General features: G+C 39.8%; 4 protein-coding genes across 4 annotated transcripts; 2 read left to right on the top strand and 2 right to left on the bottom strand.

The window, feature by feature from the left end:
* The first annotated feature begins 505 nt into the window (after positions 1-505).
* On the top strand, positions 506-3,402 carry Sec61alpha (SEC61 translocon subunit alpha). Its single transcript, XM_011307987.1, has 5 exons — positions 506-709; positions 830-897; positions 1,011-1,076; positions 1,154-1,364; positions 1,587-3,402. Exons 1-5 carry the CDS (start codon positions 703-705, stop codon positions 2,663-2,665), a joined length of 1,431 nt encoding a protein of 476 aa, XP_011306289.1. The 5' UTR covers positions 506-702; the 3' UTR covers positions 2,666-3,402.
* A 261-nt stretch (positions 3,403-3,663) lies between these two features.
* Positions 3,664-7,527, bottom strand: omd (integrator complex subunit 5 omd). Its single transcript, XM_011307975.1, has 3 exons — positions 7,159-7,527; positions 6,914-7,055; positions 3,664-6,525 (listed from the first exon to the last, which is right to left on the bottom strand). The coding sequence occupies exons 1-3, from the start codon at positions 7,384-7,386 to the stop codon at positions 4,085-4,087; spliced, it is 2,811 nt and encodes a 936-aa protein (XP_011306277.1). The 5' UTR covers positions 7,387-7,527; the 3' UTR covers positions 3,664-4,084.
* Positions 7,528-8,080: 553 nt separating this feature from the next.
* Positions 8,081-9,135, bottom strand: LOC105268413 (protein anon-73B1). Its single transcript, XM_011307965.1, has 2 exons — positions 8,781-9,135; positions 8,081-8,344 (listed from the first exon to the last, which is right to left on the bottom strand). The coding sequence occupies exons 1-2, from the start codon at positions 8,943-8,945 to the stop codon at positions 8,243-8,245; spliced, it is 267 nt and encodes an 88-aa protein (XP_011306267.1). The 5' UTR covers positions 8,946-9,135; the 3' UTR covers positions 8,081-8,242.
* Positions 9,136-9,251: 116 nt separating this feature from the next.
* On the top strand, positions 9,252-21,068 carry FAM21 (Family with sequence similarity 21). The gene is made up of 7 exons (XM_011307951.1): positions 9,252-9,390; positions 9,519-9,656; positions 9,966-11,548; positions 16,715-17,372; positions 18,189-18,738; positions 18,993-19,099; positions 19,311-21,068. The coding sequence occupies exons 1-7, from the start codon at positions 9,388-9,390 to the stop codon at positions 20,622-20,624; spliced, it is 4,353 nt and encodes a 1,450-aa protein (XP_011306253.1). The 5' UTR covers positions 9,252-9,387; the 3' UTR covers positions 20,625-21,068.
* Positions 21,069-21,884: the final 816 nt, after the last annotated feature.

Genomic DNA, 21,884 nt, shown 5'->3' with positions numbered 1-21,884 from the left:
AAATTTTGTAGTTTTATTTTAAAAAGAGAAGTCGCATGAATTTTCTAGAAATCGGTAATTTTACCTCTATTTATTATAAAATCTACCAATTTCCAAGAATGTTGTAAAAAATTTGAGAAATTTTTTGAAAAAAAATATCAGGCCTGTTGGATAATTCCGAATAAATTTCAATTGGCCAACCAAAAATGTTCTCCAACAATCTCGTCAGTGGGTCCTGCTGATTCCTTCAGATTGCCATTTTCTCATTTTCAGCCATCAGAGTGTGAAAAACCTCGACCATAGATGCATGATTAATTTTCAAGGCCAATGGCAGGAACCGCAATAACAACAACTTTCAAATAACTCGTGCTATTTCGCGGCAGGGATGTACGCATGCGCAAATGACGCCATCTGACGTGCCAAGTGATAATTGTCGTGGTATGTTGCGGCGATGTGCCGGCGAGTTCGTCGGCCAACATCATCAAGTCACGTGACCACATGGTATTGATACGTGTCGTCGAGGTGAGCCACGATTCGTTAGTTTCGTGTGTTTCATACCAGGCGTTTATTCCACTCCAGTCATTCACTATTCCGGTGTCTTCAGTACAGTGCCACGAGTTATTAAGGAATAATCAAATTTTTTGACAGAATTTACCCAGCGAATCGATCGCTGCATCGTTGAAACACGGAATATAACGACGAGGAGGAAATAACGGAGTCACCATGGGGAGTAAGTAATTCACAATAATTTAATCATCAGAAATAATCTGTCATGAAGCCCTCAGATTTTCCGAGAATTGTGGGCACCATTGAGAGCATATTGAGAATCTAATCCATTCGATTATTTCAGTCAAATTTTTGGAGGTGATAAAGCCATTCTGCAGCATTCTCCCGGAAATAGCGAAGCCACAGCGAAAGGTAAGGAAATTTATTTTTGGAGTATCTCTGCTACTTTTCCGATACCGTTATGTTTTGATTTCTCCCACACCTCGGGAAATTGGGTTTGATTATGATTGAGATTTTTTTTTCAGATTCAATTCAGAGAAAAGGTGCTATGGACTGCAATAACTCTCTTCATCTTCCTCGTCTGCTGCCAGGTCAGTGGCTACGTCACGATTTTATCTCAAGACTTTGTCTGAGTTCCAGATGTTTGACAACAGTATTGGTTTTTCAGATTCCACTGTTTGGGATCATGTCCTCGGACAGTGCCGATCCTTTCTACTGGATTCGTGTTATTCTGGCTTCCAACAGGGGCACACTTATGGAACTTGGTATTTCTCCCATTGTTACCTCCGGGCTCATCATGCAATTGCTAGCTGGAGCCAAGATTATTGAGGTTGGAGATACACCGAAGGATCGGGCATTATTCAATGGAGCACAGAAATGTAAGAATTATTCTAAATAATTACTCCATATTTTCGGTTTTTTAATGTGCCATTCATGATTTCTCTTGAAATTCTCTTATCAGTGTTGAGGTGATTGAGAATATGCGCTGAGAGAAGAGTTTTTCTTCAGTATATTACGATAACGGGAGAATTATAATTCCGTTCTTTTTTTCCTTTACTTCTCCCGTTCCACAAAATTTCATTCCACAAAAAACATTTCAGTATTCGGTATGGTAATCACTGTGGGTCAAGCTATCGTCTACGTGATGACAGGAATGTACGGAGACCCAGCTGAAATTGGAGCTGGTGTCTGTCTGCTGATCATCATTCAGCTTTTCGTCGCTGGTCTGATCGTTCTACTACTCGACGAACTCCTCCAGAAGGGCTATGGTCTGGGCAGTGGTATTTCTCTGTTCATCGCCACAAATATCTGCGAGACAATCGTGTGGAAGGCCTTCTCACCAGCCACTGTCAACACCGGTCGTGGAACTGAGTTCGAAGGTGCTGTGATAGCCCTGTTCCATCTGTTGGCAACCAGACAGGACAAAGTCAGGGCTCTCAGAGAGGCTTTCTATCGTCAGAATCTTCCCAACTTGATGAATCTACTTGCCACCATTCTCGTCTTTGCTATAGTTATATACTTCCAGGGATTCAGAGTAGATCTGCCCATTAAATCCACGAGATACCGTGGCCAGTACAGCAGCTATCCAATCAAGCTCTTCTACACCAGTAACATCCCCATCATTCTGCAGTCAGCTCTCGTCTCTAATCTCTACGTTATCTCACAAATGTTGGCTGTGAAATTCCATGGAAATCTGATAGTAAATCTTCTGGGAGTGTGGTCTGATGTTGGAGGTGGTGGCCCAGCGAGATCCTACCCAGTGGGAGGTCTCTGCTATTATCTGTCCCCACCAGAATCAGTTGGTCACATCGTCCAGGATCCAGTCCACGCTGTCCTCTACATTATCTTCATGCTGGGGTCATGTGCATTCTTCTCGAAAACGTGGATCGAGGTTTCGGGAAGTTCTGCCAAAGATGTTGCCAAACAGCTCAAGGAACAGCAGATGGTGATGAGGGGACATCGTGACAACTCGATGATCCACGAACTGAATCGTTACATCCCTACGGCAGCTGCATTCGGTGGTCTCTGCATCGGTGCGTTATCAGTGCTCGCTGATTTCCTAGGTGCAATTGGATCGGGCACTGGTATTCTCCTCGCAGTAACAATCATCTACCAGTACTTCGAAATATTCGTGAAGGAACAGAGTGAAATGGGTGGAATGAGCACGCTACTATTCTAAAAGTCACCATCCAATAGACTTGAAGAGTGAATTATCTTTTTTTACAACAAAAGGACTGCATCAATGATAATTTATTAAGTGAAAATATATCGTCGTGTGAATGGGTATAACGCTCAGCACTGCGTGCAATCCTCGATGACTATTTTTCCTTCGAGAAGAGTGAAAATGTCACCGTTCAATTATTCACTTAAGGCAGATGTAATTTTGATTCTCGATTTCCTCCACTCGGTGAACATTTTTCATTTCTTAATTTAATTTCACGGTTAACATTGTTGGAGCCCTGAGAATGCCAATTTATTGGCAGATGAGTGTCTTCCACGATCACTCAGACAGGAAATTTATTATAAATGTCATTGTACATAGGATTTAACAGAAATGCCAGGAATGAATGGCGAATTTTTTTCTACTTGAAGCTGGATATTGGGATGAATAAACGAGTGCACAGGGAGAAATGGATATGCAAAGAGTCTATGAATCGGTTAGAATCATGAAGATCATACTCAATAGTTAGAATAAAAATATTGCAGTGCTCTGTGCATTTGAGAGAATTTTCACAGGACGAGGTGAGGAGTCAGTTGAATTAGGATGACAATTGTTCTCATCTAGGTAATATCCCTCCTGTATCATCGTTCACTGTTCTCATTGATAATACAAATTAAATTAATTTTAATATGTATTCTCTCTTTGTATTCATTTATCCACGAACAACCGTTGATTTTATAAAAACTGAATGAAAATCGCTGTGTCTTTCTTTCCACTGAACAAAGCCCAGAGAAATCTTGAAAAATTTTTATTCTTACAGATCAAATGTACAATTACAGTCGTTGACAGTTTTTCTCCAAGAATTCTTTCGTGCCTTCTCTGAAATATACTTCAAATAAATAAATCAATGAAAATCATCCTAAAATTTTTAACCCCAGTAACAATTTTAAAATTCTATTAGAACCTTTTTTTCTCAGTTTATTTCAATTTCTTAAAGTAATTTTTATTTCTGTCATTTTTCATTCGGATAATAGCAATAAAAACCTATAGAAAAAAATGCTTCCAGTGAATTCTTTAAGTTGCTAAAATTATTTGAAGAATGTTTCCATCGACTTTCGTGTAAAATAACGAATGTCCGAATCGAAAAAGACTAGCGGACTTTTAGGACTATCCTTTACCCTACTCCTCAATTAACTCTACAAAAAAGATTCCATTACAAATTTCCATGTTTGCTCTAAATTCCGAAATATTCAATTAAACCACCGACAATTGAAATTAACTTGAACCGTCCAACGGTTTCATTACCGGTTTGAAATGTCAGAATGATTTTTTCGAATTTATTTGCATTATATTTGACAGGTTGCATGAAATTTTTCTTGCAAAAAAAACCTCCTTAACCGTCATATATTTACAAAAAATACATTAGAGGCTTAATCATCACTTATGCTCGTTGTAAAATAAAGTATGATAGAGGGAGCCAGTCTTTGCGATATTAGGTAAAAGAATGAGCCGAAGGGTCTCGGTGAATCTGGCACCAGGAGCTGACATCTCAGTGTCCCTCCAGGCGATGCTAGCCCCTTCAGTGAGTGTGAATAAAGCAGGAGAAGGCACGTTCTCATGCATGTACGCCCAGACGCACTCTTTCATGACAGTATTAATCTGACTGGGTGTGAGAATGGCTAGGACATCCCTGAGGCAGTTGAGAGGTGGTGGAAGCAGCTGCCCAAGTGCCATCACATCAACTAGCCTCGTCCCCTCATTAATACTCCAATTAGCCATGACAGTAGCCGCAATTCCTCTGAGTAAAACCGACGAATAGGCGAGAGCTGGTCGATGCCTCGCAGTGAGCTCCAGCAGAGTCCAGAGGACGGGAACATCTTTGAAGGTCCTTCGAATCTGGAGATCCCTCTCCACTGTGACCTTGATGAACTCCTCGTCAGGCCAGGGCAAACCATTGTACATAACATCAGGAGACACCAGCTCCACCAGCAAGAGACTGACAGATGTCATAGCATCTAAATTTGGATGGGGACTGACTTCCTCGTTGGTGCAGCAAGACTTGATGGCGTCCACCAGCAAAACACTGTTCATCGATATTGTGTCTTTGTCGAAAGAATTTTCAGGGACAGATCTCCTGGGCCCCTCGCCAATTACTCCAGCATGAAACACAGAGGAGTGTCTTTGCGCCAGCATCACTGAGGTGCCATGCTTGTGATTATGCTCCAGAAGAAGATAATCCTTGGAGTCATTCGGCGGTGAGACTTTAGCGCCGAAGTATTTTGCAGGATCTCCGTATATTCCATTTTCCACCAACTCCCTGATCGCCAGGACTCTGGCACAGGGCGACGTCATCGCCATCAGTGTTAACAATCTGTTGACTATTTTAATGCCACGATACTTCCTGATAACGTCCTCCTCTCGAATACAAATGAAAAAATACCTGACGATTGCTCTCGTCAGTCTGAGAAGTAAATCAACACTGTGGGTGTACTGATGCTTATCCTGGATTGACAGGTGGTCCAGGGTTTCCACGATATCGTGGGTCAACAGGAGATCCTCAGTCTTCATAAGCAATGACGATATCTGAGAGAGATTCGAATGAATCCCACGAGAAATTAATTTGGACTTCAGTATCTGTACTTTTCTCGAGTTTTCCCACTTCAACAACGTCGCAATGTTCTTGAAGAGTTGTCTTGCCTCGTGCTCCCTGGAGCTGGGGGAGTACTGGATGTCCCTGAGGGCCTGCTCGAGGGTTTGAGTGAAGTAACCGTGGCCGGAGAGGGGATTCTCAGGCTCTGGCTTAATGGCAGGAAACACTGTGAGGTTCTCAGCCATCAGACGAACCAATGCTGCTAGGTGAAAAGTGTTCGTTGCATTTCTGAGTACTCCGGATCCTGACGAGATCACAACATTGGGGCTCTGCGCTCCCAGGAGTGAGATCAGTCTCACAGCTGTTTGCACCCTCAGTGGGTGGGGGTCCAGGAGGAGGGGCTCAATCAAGCACAAATCCTGTTTTATTGACGACAGTAGGGCTATCCCTGTGTTGTGGGCTCCTTTCAGCTTCATCTGCAGGTCTACCTCCTGAATAATCATCTCGAGAATCTCCCGGCAGACATTCTTGACTGCCAGGGCTGCATTAACACCGTGATAACCCACGTTACTTGTGCTCAGGCTCGTGTCCAGGAGGATTGAAATGATCTGCCAAGCCCCCTGCTCACACGCTAGGATGGAGTGCACTGTGACTTCCAGGAGTATTTTTGGTTGGTTCTCGAAATAGTTGCACCAGTCTGGGGCGAATACTGCCAGACGTGGAATTACGTCTGGACGGACAGGGAACAATGTCTGCAGAACTACTGTTGTTATGATCTTCAGCAGGAGTTGGGACATTGATGCGAGCTTCAAAAGGAATGGCACTGTTGCCACTTTTTGTTTTCTTATTTGGTCGTCATCTGACAGGTTCTCGTCCAGGCTCCATTTGAAGAGGCTCAGCAGAGACTCACGGATATCGTAGAAGTTACTACCTGCCAGGTGCCCCAGGATGCCCACCACGGAGCTTAGAGTACGAGGAGAGCTCTGCTGGGAACCTGTCTCTGAGAAGTCCTTCAAGCCCCACAGGAGCACCTTGTTGATGACGAGATTCGGGAAGCACGTGCCCACGTGAGCAACCACCCAATTGAAAAAAGGATAGTAACTGGTGATTGACTCAGTGAGGACGTTCATGCAGGAGTCAGCTTCTGGCTCTGAGAGGCATCTGATACATCTTGCTGAGAGATCGATTAGAATTCTTGTTGTTCGAAATGACAGCCAGTGTTTCAAGTCGTCATTTATCGTCAGACTTGGGGGATTGCTGCGTTTTGAGTACGTCCAAGAGAGTTTTCCTGGGTAGTGACATAAATCAGAGTTCCGTCATTTACTTGCAAAATTTATATTTATGTTAATATCGAATCGGCTCATCTCATCGGCGTGATGGTCATTTTTTTATATGATCATTGACCGAATAAACAATTTGTTATTTTTCGTTAGTTTATAACAATTTTTTTAACGATTCAATCAATAATATTATGACCAAAATACAGAATTGGTTATGGATTTAATTACAGAGTTGCAACTGATTTTCCATGCAGAGGAGACGTCTGAAATTCTTTTTTCACAGAGAGTGTTTGAATTATTCATAGGGTTCCTTGTAAGAAATATTACATAAATCCAAGTAAAACTAGTAATTCAACGAGCTGATGAACTAAAAAAAAATGTGAATAAACAATTTACCCAGGAGATCGAGGGACCACGTAGCAACAAGTGGAGCCCATGCAGCAGGACTTTCTTCGACAATTTCACTTAAAACTCCATGAATTTCTGGTACTGTCACGTTCATCGTGGGTTCATCTCCAAGAGGCTGAGGTGGATATATCTGGAGTAAAAAAAATATGTCAATTTTCGTAGGATTGCAGGAATCATCAAAAAGGAAATACTGGGGCTCCAGTGGTCATGTTGGGAAAAATAACGAGAATAACCTCCATGTGACGGTTTTGTCTGTTGACAGCGAAGAAGAAGACTTTCCTGAGGTACTCTAGTACAGCCTCCCTTGCCCCAGGTAAGTTCCTGAGGAGTGTCAAGGCCCCTTTGGTCACTTTGTACACATTCGTGTGTTGACATTTCTTCACTGATTCTGGTATGAACTTCCTAACCTCCACGAGGATCTGCTCCGGTGTCAGAAGCTCCTCCGGTTGTGGCATTTTCATGGAATTAATCTGCTGATAGTATCAGTTAACCGTGCAGAAAGTAAATTCGGTCATTTCAAGGGGAAAAATAAGGCAAGTAGAAAGTAACCCGGTAACTGCTCAAGTGCTCACGTTTACATTCTAGCCACCCCGCACTCTGTATTGTTGTGATCAATTATAATTTGTCAAATTTGATATTAACAGTTCAGACGTCAGTGCTGACAACTTCCACTTTTGAAATGAATTTTCCCCGCAATAAATCGGTGAAAAGAGATAATTAATATTCAGTCAGTGATTTATCGCGAAAACTCTCGATTTTGATGTGGAAACATTAAAAACTTTTTTATATATTATTTTATAATCTCTTGATATTTTTTCCTAAAATTAATAACTTTTAATATCAATCGATATTAAAAAAAAATAAAATATGGAGAATGCAATGCACGTTCATAATTAATCTCATGTTATTTAATTAATGAAAAAAAAATTAGATAATTAATTCCATTGGGGCCGAAAAAATGTCATGTGGGAAGGAAAAAATCTGTCTTGTAATAATATATATAAACAAAAGCACTTGGATTGTTATTAAATAAACAATTCAATAACGACAGGGATAATTCCAAAATAAACAACGCGTTTGTTTGATTTTCATTGCGTATCTTACTCCCTATTTTCTATTGTCAATAAAATCAGTCAATACAACAATACATAGAGATTGATTCGTTGATAAAGTCGATATTTCTCCACCTCTCATATAAATATTCATATTAGATACAAAAGTGTTGAACTGAAGTGATCATTAAGTACAGTTAATTCAAAGGTAAGTTACATTAGTGATCTGAATAATTCCTCGTAATTGGCATGAGGATGATATATTTCAACGTCTCTTCTTTTTCTCCTGTTTTCGGCCACGATGAGGCTTCCTCGGCGTCACCTGTGGACTGCTTTCGGAGCAGTCGACATCACTCGTTGGATCATCCTGTAAAAACGTACGATGAAGCAAATATTAAAAAATTCTATCATGAATTATTTTTTCCCAAACATTTCCTTTTTATACATTCATTGAAATTTATAGAATCTTCGTGTCGTAAAGTGTATGGAAAAAATACTAAATGGGATTAATTCTTTAATGCATTATTTTGAATAAAATACTTCTGAAATAAAAAAAAAAACCTCTTTGTTGATTATTCACGAAAAATCGATAGGTATCATTTGAATTACGAAAATAAATGTTAATCCCAAAATGAACCGTTTTTTGAGTGGATATTTAGTGAATTCGTATATTTATAAATTATTCTCTGATTTGACCTCATAACTGCCGATTTTATTTGAGAATCATAAAAAAGTGAAAACAAGTCGTCTATCCTCTAGCTAGGGTTGGAGCCCAACAATAAAAAAAAAACAAAAGAAATTACCTTGAGTGAGGAGAAACCATCGCCTGGCCAATTATGATAGATTGCGACAGTTAAAATGCAGATAACTTGGAAGACAGCCCCGACATAAAGGCCATACCTTATGATCTGTTCGACAAGAGTCTCCTCGTCGGGTAGTAAGAGCCTCTTAATATGTTCGTTTTCCATCCCCAACTATTGACGTTTTCTGTCATCTATCACCCGAAAGATCCACTGCACAATCATGTCCCCGATCACAGACCACCAGGACGATTCATTTCGATGGATTTCCAAAATATTTACACCTTTATCCGTGACAGAGGCATCGACTGGTGACTTTTGTGCGTTTTTCAGGGACCGGGAAAATCAATAACCAAAGCAACAATAGTGAAAGGGCTTTTCCTACGGTGTGAAGCCAGTTCTCCATCACTACCAACATTAGAAATTGACAGCAAAGGTATTCGATAGCTGATGGATCGAGAGCAATCGAGAGTGGGTGTTTTGTACGCGGTGTTATCAAATGATTTTGTCACTTCACCCTCGTCGAGGATTAACGATGAATCGCGCGTGATTGCTCCAGTGATTCATCTTCCATCTGTAAAGGTGCACCGATGATTCTTTAGCTGTTATAATGGTAAGTTGTCGATTGTTAATTTGTTTTTCGTGTGCTGATTGATCCGGGAATTTAATTAATTGTTGGCGGATATTTGCGTTCGATTTGAAATGGATAGCATTGACATAACCTCGGGGATAATTTTTCAGGATGAACCAACGTCTTCTGATGCCGGGGACCGGCACTGGGATCGCCCTTGGAGCACCGATGAAATGAGAAAGCACAAGGAACGGTGGAGTCTTGCCTGCGATGTGGGACTCTACAGGCATCTCCAGAAGTTTTCGGAGGTAATTTTCGTCATGGTCTCATCCGGAGTTGATCGTTTCTTGTGGATTTTTCTAAATCGCCTCAACGAGGGAATTGTTCCCTAGCCGAACTTTCGAACGATATCTTTAAATCTAGAAGTTGCGAAATTTTGGCAGCACCTTTTTTGTAGAATGAAACGAAATATGTAAAAAGATCATAACAAAAATTTCGTTATCCCTCCTGTAGGCCTAAAAAATGTCACTCCAATAGTTGATGAATTTTAGAACTCGTGATAATCTTTTTTTAAATGCCAATTGAACTAGTACTAATTGACCTGTAATATCCTCCAGGACATAACAACAAAAGTGTCAGCCACGGAATCCTCCCTGGACTCCCTGGTGGAAGATCTAAAGGAGAGTTCAATAATGATCGACAACGTAACGAACGTGTCCCTGGCGCTGGCGAACACCCAATTCATCGAGAGCCGAGTATACGAGGAGGAAATACCTGATAAATCCCTCTCGAGTCCTCCAACAACGAAATGCTCCCCAGAAATTGACATGATATCAGTAGTAAGCGAGAGCATCAGACAAAGTATAGCAGTGATGGATGCAAAATACGAACGGGTGGAAGTGCTAGCCTCAAGTGAAAGCGAAGACGAAACAGAAGTTACACCGAGTGTAATCCTAAAGCCCCAGGATCCCTATCAAAACCGTCCACTGCCCTACGTCATAGGTTCAGAGAAATGGAGATCATCCAGTAAAATCGGACTAGAGTCCAGCAGCAGCGAATCCGAGATGGCAGAGGAGGAAAAAGACTCAGAGTCCTCCGAGGAGACTCCACCCCCCAGGGCCTTCCCTTCAGCCAACCTGGGATCAAGATCCTCGAGGAGCACCAGTACCTCTTCCAGTGAATTTGATAAGAGCCATACAAATGGCGTTAGCTCCAGAACCGATAAGATTTACACGCGAAGTCAAGATACTCTGAATTCAACGTCTGAGATAGAGACCCCAACGACTGGGCCTCCGAGGGACAGCAAGAGGGGCCCAAGCTTCGCCGAAGAGTTGGCAAAACGTCTAGGGAATGTCCTGCCAGTCCAGAAGCCTCTTGAGGACACGAGAGATCCCGAGGCTTCGATAAATCGCTCGAAAGATGATTTATTCGGCTCTGACAACGAAACCGACAGTGTCTTCGCCCCCAAGGGTGGCAGTCTCTTGAGTGATCGTGGTGGACTATTCGATGAGGCCTCCCAGGGCCTCTGGAAGGACAAACCTGCCCCCAGGCCCACGATGATACCTCCAAGTCTGGATATACCTCCACCAATTAACTCTGTCGACACTAAACCCAAATCTGCCATCGACGATCTCTTCGGGGATAATGAGTCCGACGACTCTGACGACATCTTCGCTCCCAATTCCAAATTCATGAGTAAATCCGATGGGACCGAGGGACCGCAGGGTCGAGTGGACAGGGTTAAAGGACAGGAGGACAACGTCATGACGAGCACTCCAGAGACCAATACCATTCCCAATCTCTTTGAAGATGACGAGGACGACAGCAGCCTCTTCAGTCCAATCGAGAATGTCAGGAATAGATCACCAGAGGCCATAAGAAATACATCGAGAAAACCACCTGGCATACTTATCAATCAGTCTGACCTACTTTCTTCTGCACTTGGTAGCAAACTTTTCAATCGCGCTAGGAATGATTTTTCCGACTCATCGGAGAATGAGAGTGCCGAGCCTCAAAAGGATAATCAAGAATCGGTCAATGTGAATGAGAACCGATCGACTGCATCGGTGGGGAATACGAGTGAAAGTGTAGTTGCTGGGAATTTACAGGTGGAGCGCAATGAAATCACCACTGACAGCAGTGGAATATCCGTTCATCCGACCAGTGGCAACAGCACATTGGGCATGAGTTTAGGATTGGGGTGAGTGTATTTACGTTTTCTTTTTCTCCTTTTTGAGGATTTGTTTCTGAATAATATAGAACAGTACAAAATTTCGAGATGTCGGAATTCCTGAGGAATGTGAGTGTAATGTGTTAGGGAAAAGTATTTCTTCTAACCGAGAAGTAAAAACACTAAAAACTTCACCTTTTACTTCTCATCAGAATTTACTCTTTTCTCGTCTTGTTTTCCTGATACTTGAGAACAACATTTTTGACTCCTCAATACTCTTCTGTGAAAATTTTTAATTTACTGATAGTGAGTCCCAATAGTTTTATGAGTTCTGACCAGCAAATGAAATATTCGCGGGATTCCAAATTTTCCATTCATATTTTACACAAGTAATTGCTTGATCAGCAGTAATTATTGTTTCGAATGCACTCAGACATTTTTTTCTAAACTCTTTCTCTCTATGTATAACGTTTCAATTATTCTCTTTTAACTGTGTAATTTAATATTCCAACAACGTGTGGATGACTCACTTTTATATAGTGACTGCTCTATCTTTGTTGTACATTACTCGAAGGCAGCCTAGAATGCGAATTCTTGGACACGATTCATAAGTGTATCGTACGGCTTCTGATCAATGAAGAGAGAAATTGATCTTGTGACGTTCTGAGACTTTGTGTTATTAGTGCTCAATTAAAGAATTTGAAAGTGTGTAGGCGTCATTCTGTTTCCATCCAGAAATAAGTCAGTAACCAAGAGGTAAAGACTAACAAGCTGAATATTCTGTGTAATTAGATAGCGAAATTTTTATAAAAAACATTTTTTTAGTTCTCATTTTGCTTTACAAAATAGATCTTACCAAAAAATCCCCTATCTTTCTTAGATTCAGAAATATTCCCGGGAAACTTGACTACGGAATAACTCCACTTGGTATCCTTTACCTCTTCGCTACTGGATTGATCCTGAAATTCCGGGCACGGAACGAAAAATTTTGGTGTTTTTTTTAATATTCACTCCATATCAGTTTGTGTTTAAATAATGCATCGTTTTCCTCTTAGGATTTGTTATCCACAATTTTTTACTGAATGTTCATAACAAGATTGTAAATATTGTCTCGAAATAATCTCGATTTATCTGAACCGTTGATGATTTTTCTTTTGAAGAAGCTCAACGAAAGTAACATTTATGCAATTTAATTGGAATTGATTAAGAAACAAACTCCCACATCGTTAAGTTCCAATCAGTTTCAGTCGATCGGCGTAAGATGAATACGCAATTGTCGTTTAACGATGCGTTCGACCGGAGTTTCAAGGATTTTCAGGCGATGATATTGAGAGAAAAATCTCAATTCAAATTTAATTTCATATAATTTATTGTAGATGTTCTCCGAGATATTTTTCAATTGATAAATGGTAATTACTTGTGAGAATACAATTGAAAGATCGTGCGATCAGATCAAGAGAGCAAAAGCTTTCCACCAATTTAAAATCCTTTTTCATTCTTATCATCTCAAAAATTATGATAACTAATTCTTTTCGTTATCCAAAATACTCGTACTGATATCTCATTCGATCGTTTCTAATGAGTTTCGTATTGCAAATAATTACATAATCGTTAAAGATAGAATTGTTCCTCTGAAAAAAGATCGGAGATGAAATCATTGGGTGTGGGATTCATTGACAGGTTGATAACAACATTTATTTATTTATTTCTCTGAAATATTGTATCGGATATGTGCGGACGATATTGAATCAGTCAGCGCAAATGGGACCATTGCAACAGTCGGGATAAACTTTCGTTTTGTCTCCTTCATTGTAGCCAATTTGTTTCCCCTCCGCACATTGATATTGTCCGCATCTGAAATTATTCATCCATTTAGCACCACTTTACGATATTACACAGCAATCCATGGATTTTTTAAAAGACTTTACAAAATATTCACTAAAAAAACAATAAGAAAATAGAAATGAAAAGGAATTTCTCACGATAAAAATTCTGCGTGGAAAGTTTGGAATCGCAGGGAGTAAAGAAAGTAGAATTTCAGTTATTTTATTATTGAAAAATATTAATGGAATATCGATTAATCTAGAGAATCGATTCTAGGAGGACATAACAGTCTGTTTTCGTCTGAAATCAAATTGACGACAAATAAATTTTCGAGATGCATTATCAATCAATAGAATATTTCATCTTATTTGAGTATTGCGCTGCAATTAGAAAAATTGAGGATTGTAATGAGATCTCACCCAACACCGACTACACTCCCATCCTCCTTGCATGTTTCTATGCCACATGTGATATATCTTTGCTCTCCAGTCTCCATAATCGTGTCTCCTTGGTGGCAGATTGCTGTTGAAAACGTATCATAAAAATTAGGGTCCCACTCTCCTATCAATAAACTCACCATTCGTTTGAGCAATGAAGGCAATCACAAGTGCCAGTGCACAAAACACTCCGTACTTCATATTGACGAGTTTACTCAACACTTCTGAAACAACTAATGGAGAATTATCGTGAAGATTCTATTTATAATAATGCCCCCTCTATGGCCACTTTGAAGCCACACTAGTGTACATTCCATAAAACACACGAAGTGAACATCCTTGGCTGATGAGACCTTGTGTTTTTGACATTGAAATTCACAAACATGCGGAGATGGTAAGATTTATCATCTCTTCATTCGCATTTCAGATGTGTGATGTAAGATGTTTAAATACACTTATCTTTAATAACATCAAAAATTCTGAGAGTCAACCTCCAGGAGCTCCAGAGATCATGAATCATCTCACTAAGAACTTCAAAATGTTTTCCATTTTCAGGGAATCATTATAATTTAATTTCATTATAATTTAGGAAGGTTCGAATCCTTCTGCAGCCCATAACAGACGTTATGAAAGGAACTTAGCATCTCATTTCCATAAAGAGAGATTTCGATTTGTTAAATCTCGATTGATCTAAGAGACTTTCGATTTTAGAAAAAAATATAGAGAGAGCTTTTTTGTTGGAAATTTAATCAGCTACAGAAAAGTTATTTAGCGTTACGTCTTTAAATCCCCAGGTTTCGGGATAAATCCATAGTTAAGGAACATATTGAATTTTATTTATTTCATTTTTCCACTTTGCTACTGTATTTTTCAGTTGACTATGTTGTTCTTTGAGAATTTCAACTAATAAAAATGATGCAAGCAATGTTATTCCATATCGCCTACACGGAATGTCAGCAATAATTTTACAATAATTTTTTATTGTGCTCTGTTGCCGCTTTTCCGAAAATTTTCTAGTAAAAAAAGGGAAATATTTGAAAGACTTTATTCACCATTTCAAATAATTTTTAATAAGTGAACGCAAGTAGATGACTAACAATTTTTGTCTCAACAAAGGATTTTATTTATTCTCTCATTGAAAACAAAACAATTTTTTAACATAAATGTGACTTTAGATGAATAATTTTGAATATTAAAGAAATCCTCATCGTCCCGGATGTAAAATAAATCGAATGTTGAGAAAATCCCGCAGCGTTCCGAAGAATCAGAAGTACATAAACGTTTTCTATCTTCAAGATTATTCATTTTCATGCAAAGAATTCTAAAAATATTCTCAACAATCGTATAATCATGACTGAATTGATTTAATCAGTATTGAAACATGGTTGGAATTGCATTTATGAAGTGGAATCTTTTACTAACATAAAGTAAATAAAAAGACGCGTTGTAGTACAGAAAATGATGCTGAATGATGGTCAGGGAAAACCAGAGGTCCATAAACGTCTTCTCCATCGAGATTTATCAGTTTCCACGTGGGTGTTAGCGATGTCGTTAATTTAGGTTTTATTCCGCGCAAATGGGACCGCCACAGCATTCGGGGTATACTTTACTGTCATTCCGATCTTTGTACCCGATTTGTTTTCCTGGTGGACACGCGTAATCTCCGCACCTAAAATCACAGATTCCATCGTCTCACGAAGCAAAATTTACAGAATTATTCCCTCTGACTCCGAAGGAATTTATTATTTACTTAGGACGTTGTCCTTAAAAATTTTTCCCTATGGACACTTTCCACGAGTATTAAACCCGATTCTTTATAATGCTAAGAAAAATTTCGCCCAGACAGTAATGAAAAATAAATCATTCCCATCAACTCACCCTACAGCAGAGGAGGTGCCATCACTGTGACACGTGAGCACTCCGCATGAGATATTGTGGGTTCCAACTGCCAGTTTCTGACCTTTAAATTCACATTCAGCTGCTGAAGAGTAAATTAAATTGATTATCAAAACGTTAAAGAACAACAAGTGTTCCTCCTGAGCTTTTTCATGGCTTCATCTATTTTCCAAATTGATTTACTCGTTATCTTTTAACTCTTCGCAGCAGAATTATTCTCTTTTTTTTATCAAATTAGAAAGAAGATCTCTCATTGTTTTTATTTAATTCTATTACTCTTACTCATCACTTATAATAATTTCTCTGAAGATGAAGTGTCCAGTTTTGTATCGTGGACGTCTCACGTTTCGTTTGCAGACTTCATTAATCATGAGAAACATGAACGGATTCGTATTCCCCAGAAAATTACGGGATTTGTACAAATAAAATTGCGGTAAGAGATCGAAAAAACCTAATTAATAAATCATTTAGCCAAAAAATATAAACAGTACGTATAAACACATACCAGCGATTTCCATTACAACAGCATTCGTCAGAACCATTCCACAGATAATAGCAAAAGCTCTCATGTTTCGCTTTCAGATGCACTTTCCACTGGTCCGTGAAAGTCTCTTTATAACACCCACTCCCCATCACTTCCAAATTCTCCTTGACGCGTTTATTTGCTTACAGAAGCCCCCAAATCCCTAAAAATTCACGTGCGTCGACGGTACACTAAAAAAATCATTTTTACCAATTCAGTTTCCTGGTACCAAACAAATTCTTTAAGATAAGAATTTCATCGGGGATTTAGCGGAAATTCTAGGCATTTAGTTGCGTCAAGTATATTTATTATTATTTCAATGACTTAGTAAAGTTTTGCTATTTCTTTTAGATTTAGACATCAAACAGTGAAATTTTACCCTCTACAAAATCGGTAATACCGAAAAATTCGCTATCCCCGTTGATTAAGAGATATTCCTCTAAATACGGAATAATCATCGTTATTACCTTTTGGCTCTTCAATCACTAATGTTTATTCCGCAAAATGTTGTTTCAGGGAGCCGCAGATGGAATCTACTCGTTTATTATCCGAAGAAATATACCGTGAACGTATAGCAAGCGATAGCCTGTTCAACCCGGTGCCTCGTCACCTAGAAAATCCTCAAAACTCGATAAACGACAGCCACATAATTCACAACCAAGCGCAAGAGATACGCCACCAGGATAGCACTCGCCAAGAAGACATATTTGACAGTGACGATGTATTCGGTCCTCCACCACTGCCAAAAACCAACTCCAAGTCCAAGTCCAAAGTAAACTCACTATTCGACGATTCAGATTCGGGTGACGATCTATTTTCGAACACGAGTTCTGGATCGCGCTCGCAGAAGAGCGCGGATCAAGCGGGTGGTAGTCACTCCGCGGATAAACCCAAGATCACCACAAGTGCGCGCCTCTTCGATCCTGGTGTCGACGTATTTTTCAATCGATCTGCACCGGACATTGACATTTTCGCTGAATCTGGCACTGGCCACCAGGCCAAACTCGATCATACGTCACACGAGCCAGATAAATCCACCAATCGAGGGGTTAAGGCTTCCGCCAAATTATTCACGAGCGATAATCTCTTCGACGACGACGACGAGGATCTCTTCACCGTAAGGAGAATTCCTCCCAGGATGAGTGATAACAGTGCAGTGAAGGAAATTCCTACGGTAAATTTCATTGCAATACAATTTTACTGTAATTATATTGCAGATTTGACAATCAATTATGGTTAGTTCACCATAATTAGTTAAAGTCATTATAAATTAAAATAAACTGTTATAAATCATCACGTTTGATGGTGAGTCTTCTGAGGTTCATGTTTTTAGAACAATTTCGGTTTTTTTGGGCAAAAAACTAAAGCGTAAAGTGAACGGAAAATTGAAGGGTCATTAAATGGAGGAGCTACCATTTTTCCGTTAGAAATTTTAATCTTTCTGGCCGTTTATTAAACTGTCAGTCTCTTAAGACGTGCCGCTTTCGATTAATAATAACGGTAAAGGTTTAGCATATGTAAGACCATCTGGTGCGCACCGTTTGTACGTATCTCCTGAATATTTATTGTAATAAATTTATTAGTAAAAAATCTTGAGAATTAATGAATTTATTGTCATTGCTGATTGAAGTCGTCCGGACTATTTCGCTGAGGTGAATCACACAACATTATTATAGTGCAAGAAGCTATATCTTTTATAGTTTTTTATACAGTAGGATAAAATTCAAGGTGTACAAGTACTTTTATTATCAACACTCAATTTTTTACATGAAATATGTGGTGAGAACTTTAAACAATTTCAATCATTTTTTCAAAATACAACGAATGCTTAAAAATAATAGACTGGAATAGAACAGAATACGCGATTTCTTTATTGCTTCGATGAAAAAAGATATTGAATTGAATTATTCAAGTAATTTGAAGACGTTTCATTTTACTCCACTGTTTCCACTTCATTTTCATAGTAATGTGAGCTATTTTTTTGTCTCAGACTGGGGATAAATCTTTGGCAACGGCTTCCAGTGGTGCAGAGGAAGGGAAAAATGATTCAACGGTAAATGAGAAAAGAGGGACGGATAAAAATGAGAAATCTGGGGTGTCTGATGCCCGCGGGATCTTTGGAGATGTCGACGAGGGTGACGATGACAGTTTGTTTGGACAGAAAAGAGTGAGCCAAACTGTCATTTCACCTGAGGAGGTAGAGGGAGAGAACGCAACAGATGGCCCAGTGGTTTCGAAACAAAAATCCACTGGAGATCCAAGTGCTGCGAAAATAGAACCACCGAAGAGCTTGAGAATTCGACTGCCAGGGCCTGCGGATGAGTCTGGGGCACCCAAGAGAGCGGTATCCGGGAAAATCGCCAACTTGATGGGGAAAATGGGGGATTTGAAGATTCTCTCCCCCACGGATACTCCACCGGTTCTCCGAAGGGCTGAGGAAAAACGAGAGGACAGGGCGGGCACTCCTGATGGAGATGCTGAGGATGGAGCAGTACAAAGTGTGGGCAAGACGCAGACAACTACGACAGCTGCCACATCAAGTGAGTAGTATTCATTTAATCATCATTGTATAAATTAAATTACGCAAAAGATTTATTTCACAATAATTGAACAATAAAAATGTATCGCTAATTTATTGGTAAAAAATAAGTATACTATACACAATGCAAGAGAAATTCTCCACTTGTTTATATTGAAAAACCGATAATTATTTTCCGAAAAAATTGCAATGTAGAATTTTCAGACGGTATGGGATTTTTGTCGGTGGAAGTAATTTTTTGTGGGTTTGTTGCAGAGGATTCCACTACCCGAGAGGTGTCATCTCCATCAGTGCTTGATACGGAAACTGCAGTGAGTTTTGATCTTCCGGCGCAGGTCGAAACATTGTCCATTGCTTCAAAGGTATTTTATCGATTCTCAAAGAAATTAAATGTCTTTATAAAAAAATTGATTTCTGTGATAAAAAATATTTTGACGAAGAAAAGAAGATTCTAGATTACCCAAATATTTTCCATTACCATTTCGCTATTGAATTATGATTAATGAATGTACTGATAAACGAAATTAATGAAGATAGAAGACCTAAAGATGAAAAAACTTCATGATGTTTCAGAGTCGTGCGAGAATTCCGGCAAAACGAAGGCCCCAGAGCAGGCAAGCACGTCATTCAGCCCTACGCCACAGTGGAATCGATTTTGACAGCGTAGACTCAGGAGACTCTCTTTCAGAGGCTCCCCCAGCTCCAGAGAGTCCAAGCCACCCCGAGGAAGCTGCAATTGACAGACTGGCAGCTCCAGCTGATGGGAACCCCGTGAAGCCCTCAAACTTGCTTTCCGATGATAAATCTGAATTGAGCCTGGGCAAGGAAAGTTCAATGAGCATAACAAAGAACACGTTGTTATCCCCCTCGACCGACGAGGAAGACTTGTTTGACGTGCCCCCAGATTTGCCAGAGGACCCCCAAAAGGAGGATATTTTATTCGGTCGTGCGCCCATTCTATCTCCAGTAGTCCTCGATGAGACTGACCCCAAAAAGAACAAAGAAAAAAAAGAGAATAAAGAGAATAAAGAAAAGATTGAAAAAATCGAGAAGATTGAGAAGAGCGAACAAAATTCTGAGAGCCAAGATTCTGACGTTTCAGATCCTCTGAGAAGATCTTGCGATGCCCTGAAAGATCCCAGTCAACTCTTCGCCTTTGTAACGAAGACCCCATCTCCAGAAAAACCTAAAGATCTGTTACCCGGTGATGTTGATGACAGCCTCTTCTCCCAGGCCCCAGCAAAGAAATCGAGTGAATCAAAACCGAAGAAAACTTTCGATCTCTTTGCAGACGACGACAGCAGTGGGGACTTGTTCTCTGGTCCCTTCACCAAAGCCATTGGAAAGAAACCAGTAAAGGAGAAGGCCAGTCTTTTCGATGATCTCCACAGTGATGAAGACAACACTGGTGATGACCTTTTTGGCTCAGTGTCCAGCAAGAGGAGTCACAGTAAGTCTGAGTGCAACGAAATCGCTGATGAAGTCTCTAGCCCATCGAGGCTTTCGCTGAAAGGTTTTCCTGGTGACGAGGAGGAGGAGGACGACGAGGAACTCTTCTTCGATGCCAGTGAGAAGCCATCAGACTCGCTTAAAGAGAGCTCGCTGTTCCCATCCACCAGCAAAATTCCTAAGACAAAACTCGAGGATATATTCGGCGATCCTTCTAGTGGGGATGATGATATATTCTCTACAAAAAAACCTGAAGTCCACTCTGGAGGTGGTGGCAATGATAGGAATTATTCTGATGGCGGTGATATATTTTGTAAGAGAGTTAGTGATGGGCCAAAGGAGGCAGCTCCTTCTGTCAGGAAGTCGGTTACTAGAGATTTAAAGAAAACAGCTGAAAAAATTGTCGAGGATCCATTGAGGATGTTCCAAGACGAATAATGATGTTATTAAAGTAAATATGTGCATATTTTTCTATTTCGACAGGGTTTTGTTTCTACGGTGCAGCCAGTGGTGCAATGGGTTGGCATTTTCCTGATTTTTATTTTTGATTGGAAAATATGGAGAATATATGAACCACTGGATACTGCAGCCCAGATGACAGTGGCTAATCATGACGGACTATTTATTCGAATATTAATACTGTTGATAGGCTTTAATTAGATTATTGTAACCAAACTGAAGAGATATTTTCTACTGTATATATCGATTATCGCGGATTTTGTGAGGAAACTGTTTGAAAATAAGCATCAACGTGCTAATTAGTTGAATTGATACATAAATCTGGGAGAAAACTTGTTGATCGTGAAACGAAACTCCAAGTGTACATGATTTCATTGATTTTTATTCAATAAAGAGAGGAAATACGTCATTACTGAATGATCATCGGTAGAATAATTTAAAGAATTATTTACTTGACCTGTCGAGTTCACTAGGAGATACATCAGATCTCCGAGCAGAGGGCAATTTTATTTTCCATGACCGATGATTGGGGGAACAATGTGAAGAAATCACGGACTTGACCTGTCGCGTTGACAAAAGAATGAAAGAAAAATAAAAAGCAACGATATAACTCGGAAACAATGAATTCATCCGTAATCCCGATTCTTAATGGCACGTCAATGCATTTTGATATTTTGTACACAAGTGTCGGAATTACGTGTTCTCATTACGTACTTTTTCACTTATGTTCTCATTACAGTGATTTCCTACCGAAGCAACTCGCAACTCGTGTGGCAAATCTTAAAGTCATCGCTGGGGTGAGAACGGATTTGACCCTTATAATACACCAGAAGTTTGAATGCATTAAATTTTTTTTCTCTCTTTCTGGAGTAAATGAAACTCCAACTGTGACCTCGGAAGAGGCTCCTTCGGCAACTTTGTTCATTCTTTTATTTACATTTGTAAGGAACAATTAACATTCTAGTGACTAGAGACTTTGGGGGGACAAAGTCTGACATTTATGGATTAGGTCGGACTATTCCGGGGGTATTATAATACTTTTACTCCAATACTTTGGGTATTTATATGTGAATCTATTACGTATTTATTCGATACGAGTTAACGAATGCATTACAATCATCGAATGTGGGGGCTTCCGATTGACAACTTTGACTTTTAACTATTTTGTTGTCTTCGTCGGTTCTTTTCCTTCAAGTTGAGGGAATACTATGGTAATGATTTTGTGTGCTTTCAACAAAC

Source organism: Fopius arisanus, unplaced genomic scaffold (genome assembly GCF_000806365.1).
Source record: "Fopius arisanus strain USDA-PBARC FA_bdor unplaced genomic scaffold, ASM80636v1 scaffold00003, whole genome shotgun sequence".
In the NCBI taxonomy this organism is placed as follows: domain Eukaryota; kingdom Metazoa; phylum Arthropoda; class Insecta; order Hymenoptera; family Braconidae; genus Fopius; species Fopius arisanus.
Note: the sequence above shows the minus strand (reverse complement) of the source record. Positions and strands in the feature narration are given on the sequence as shown.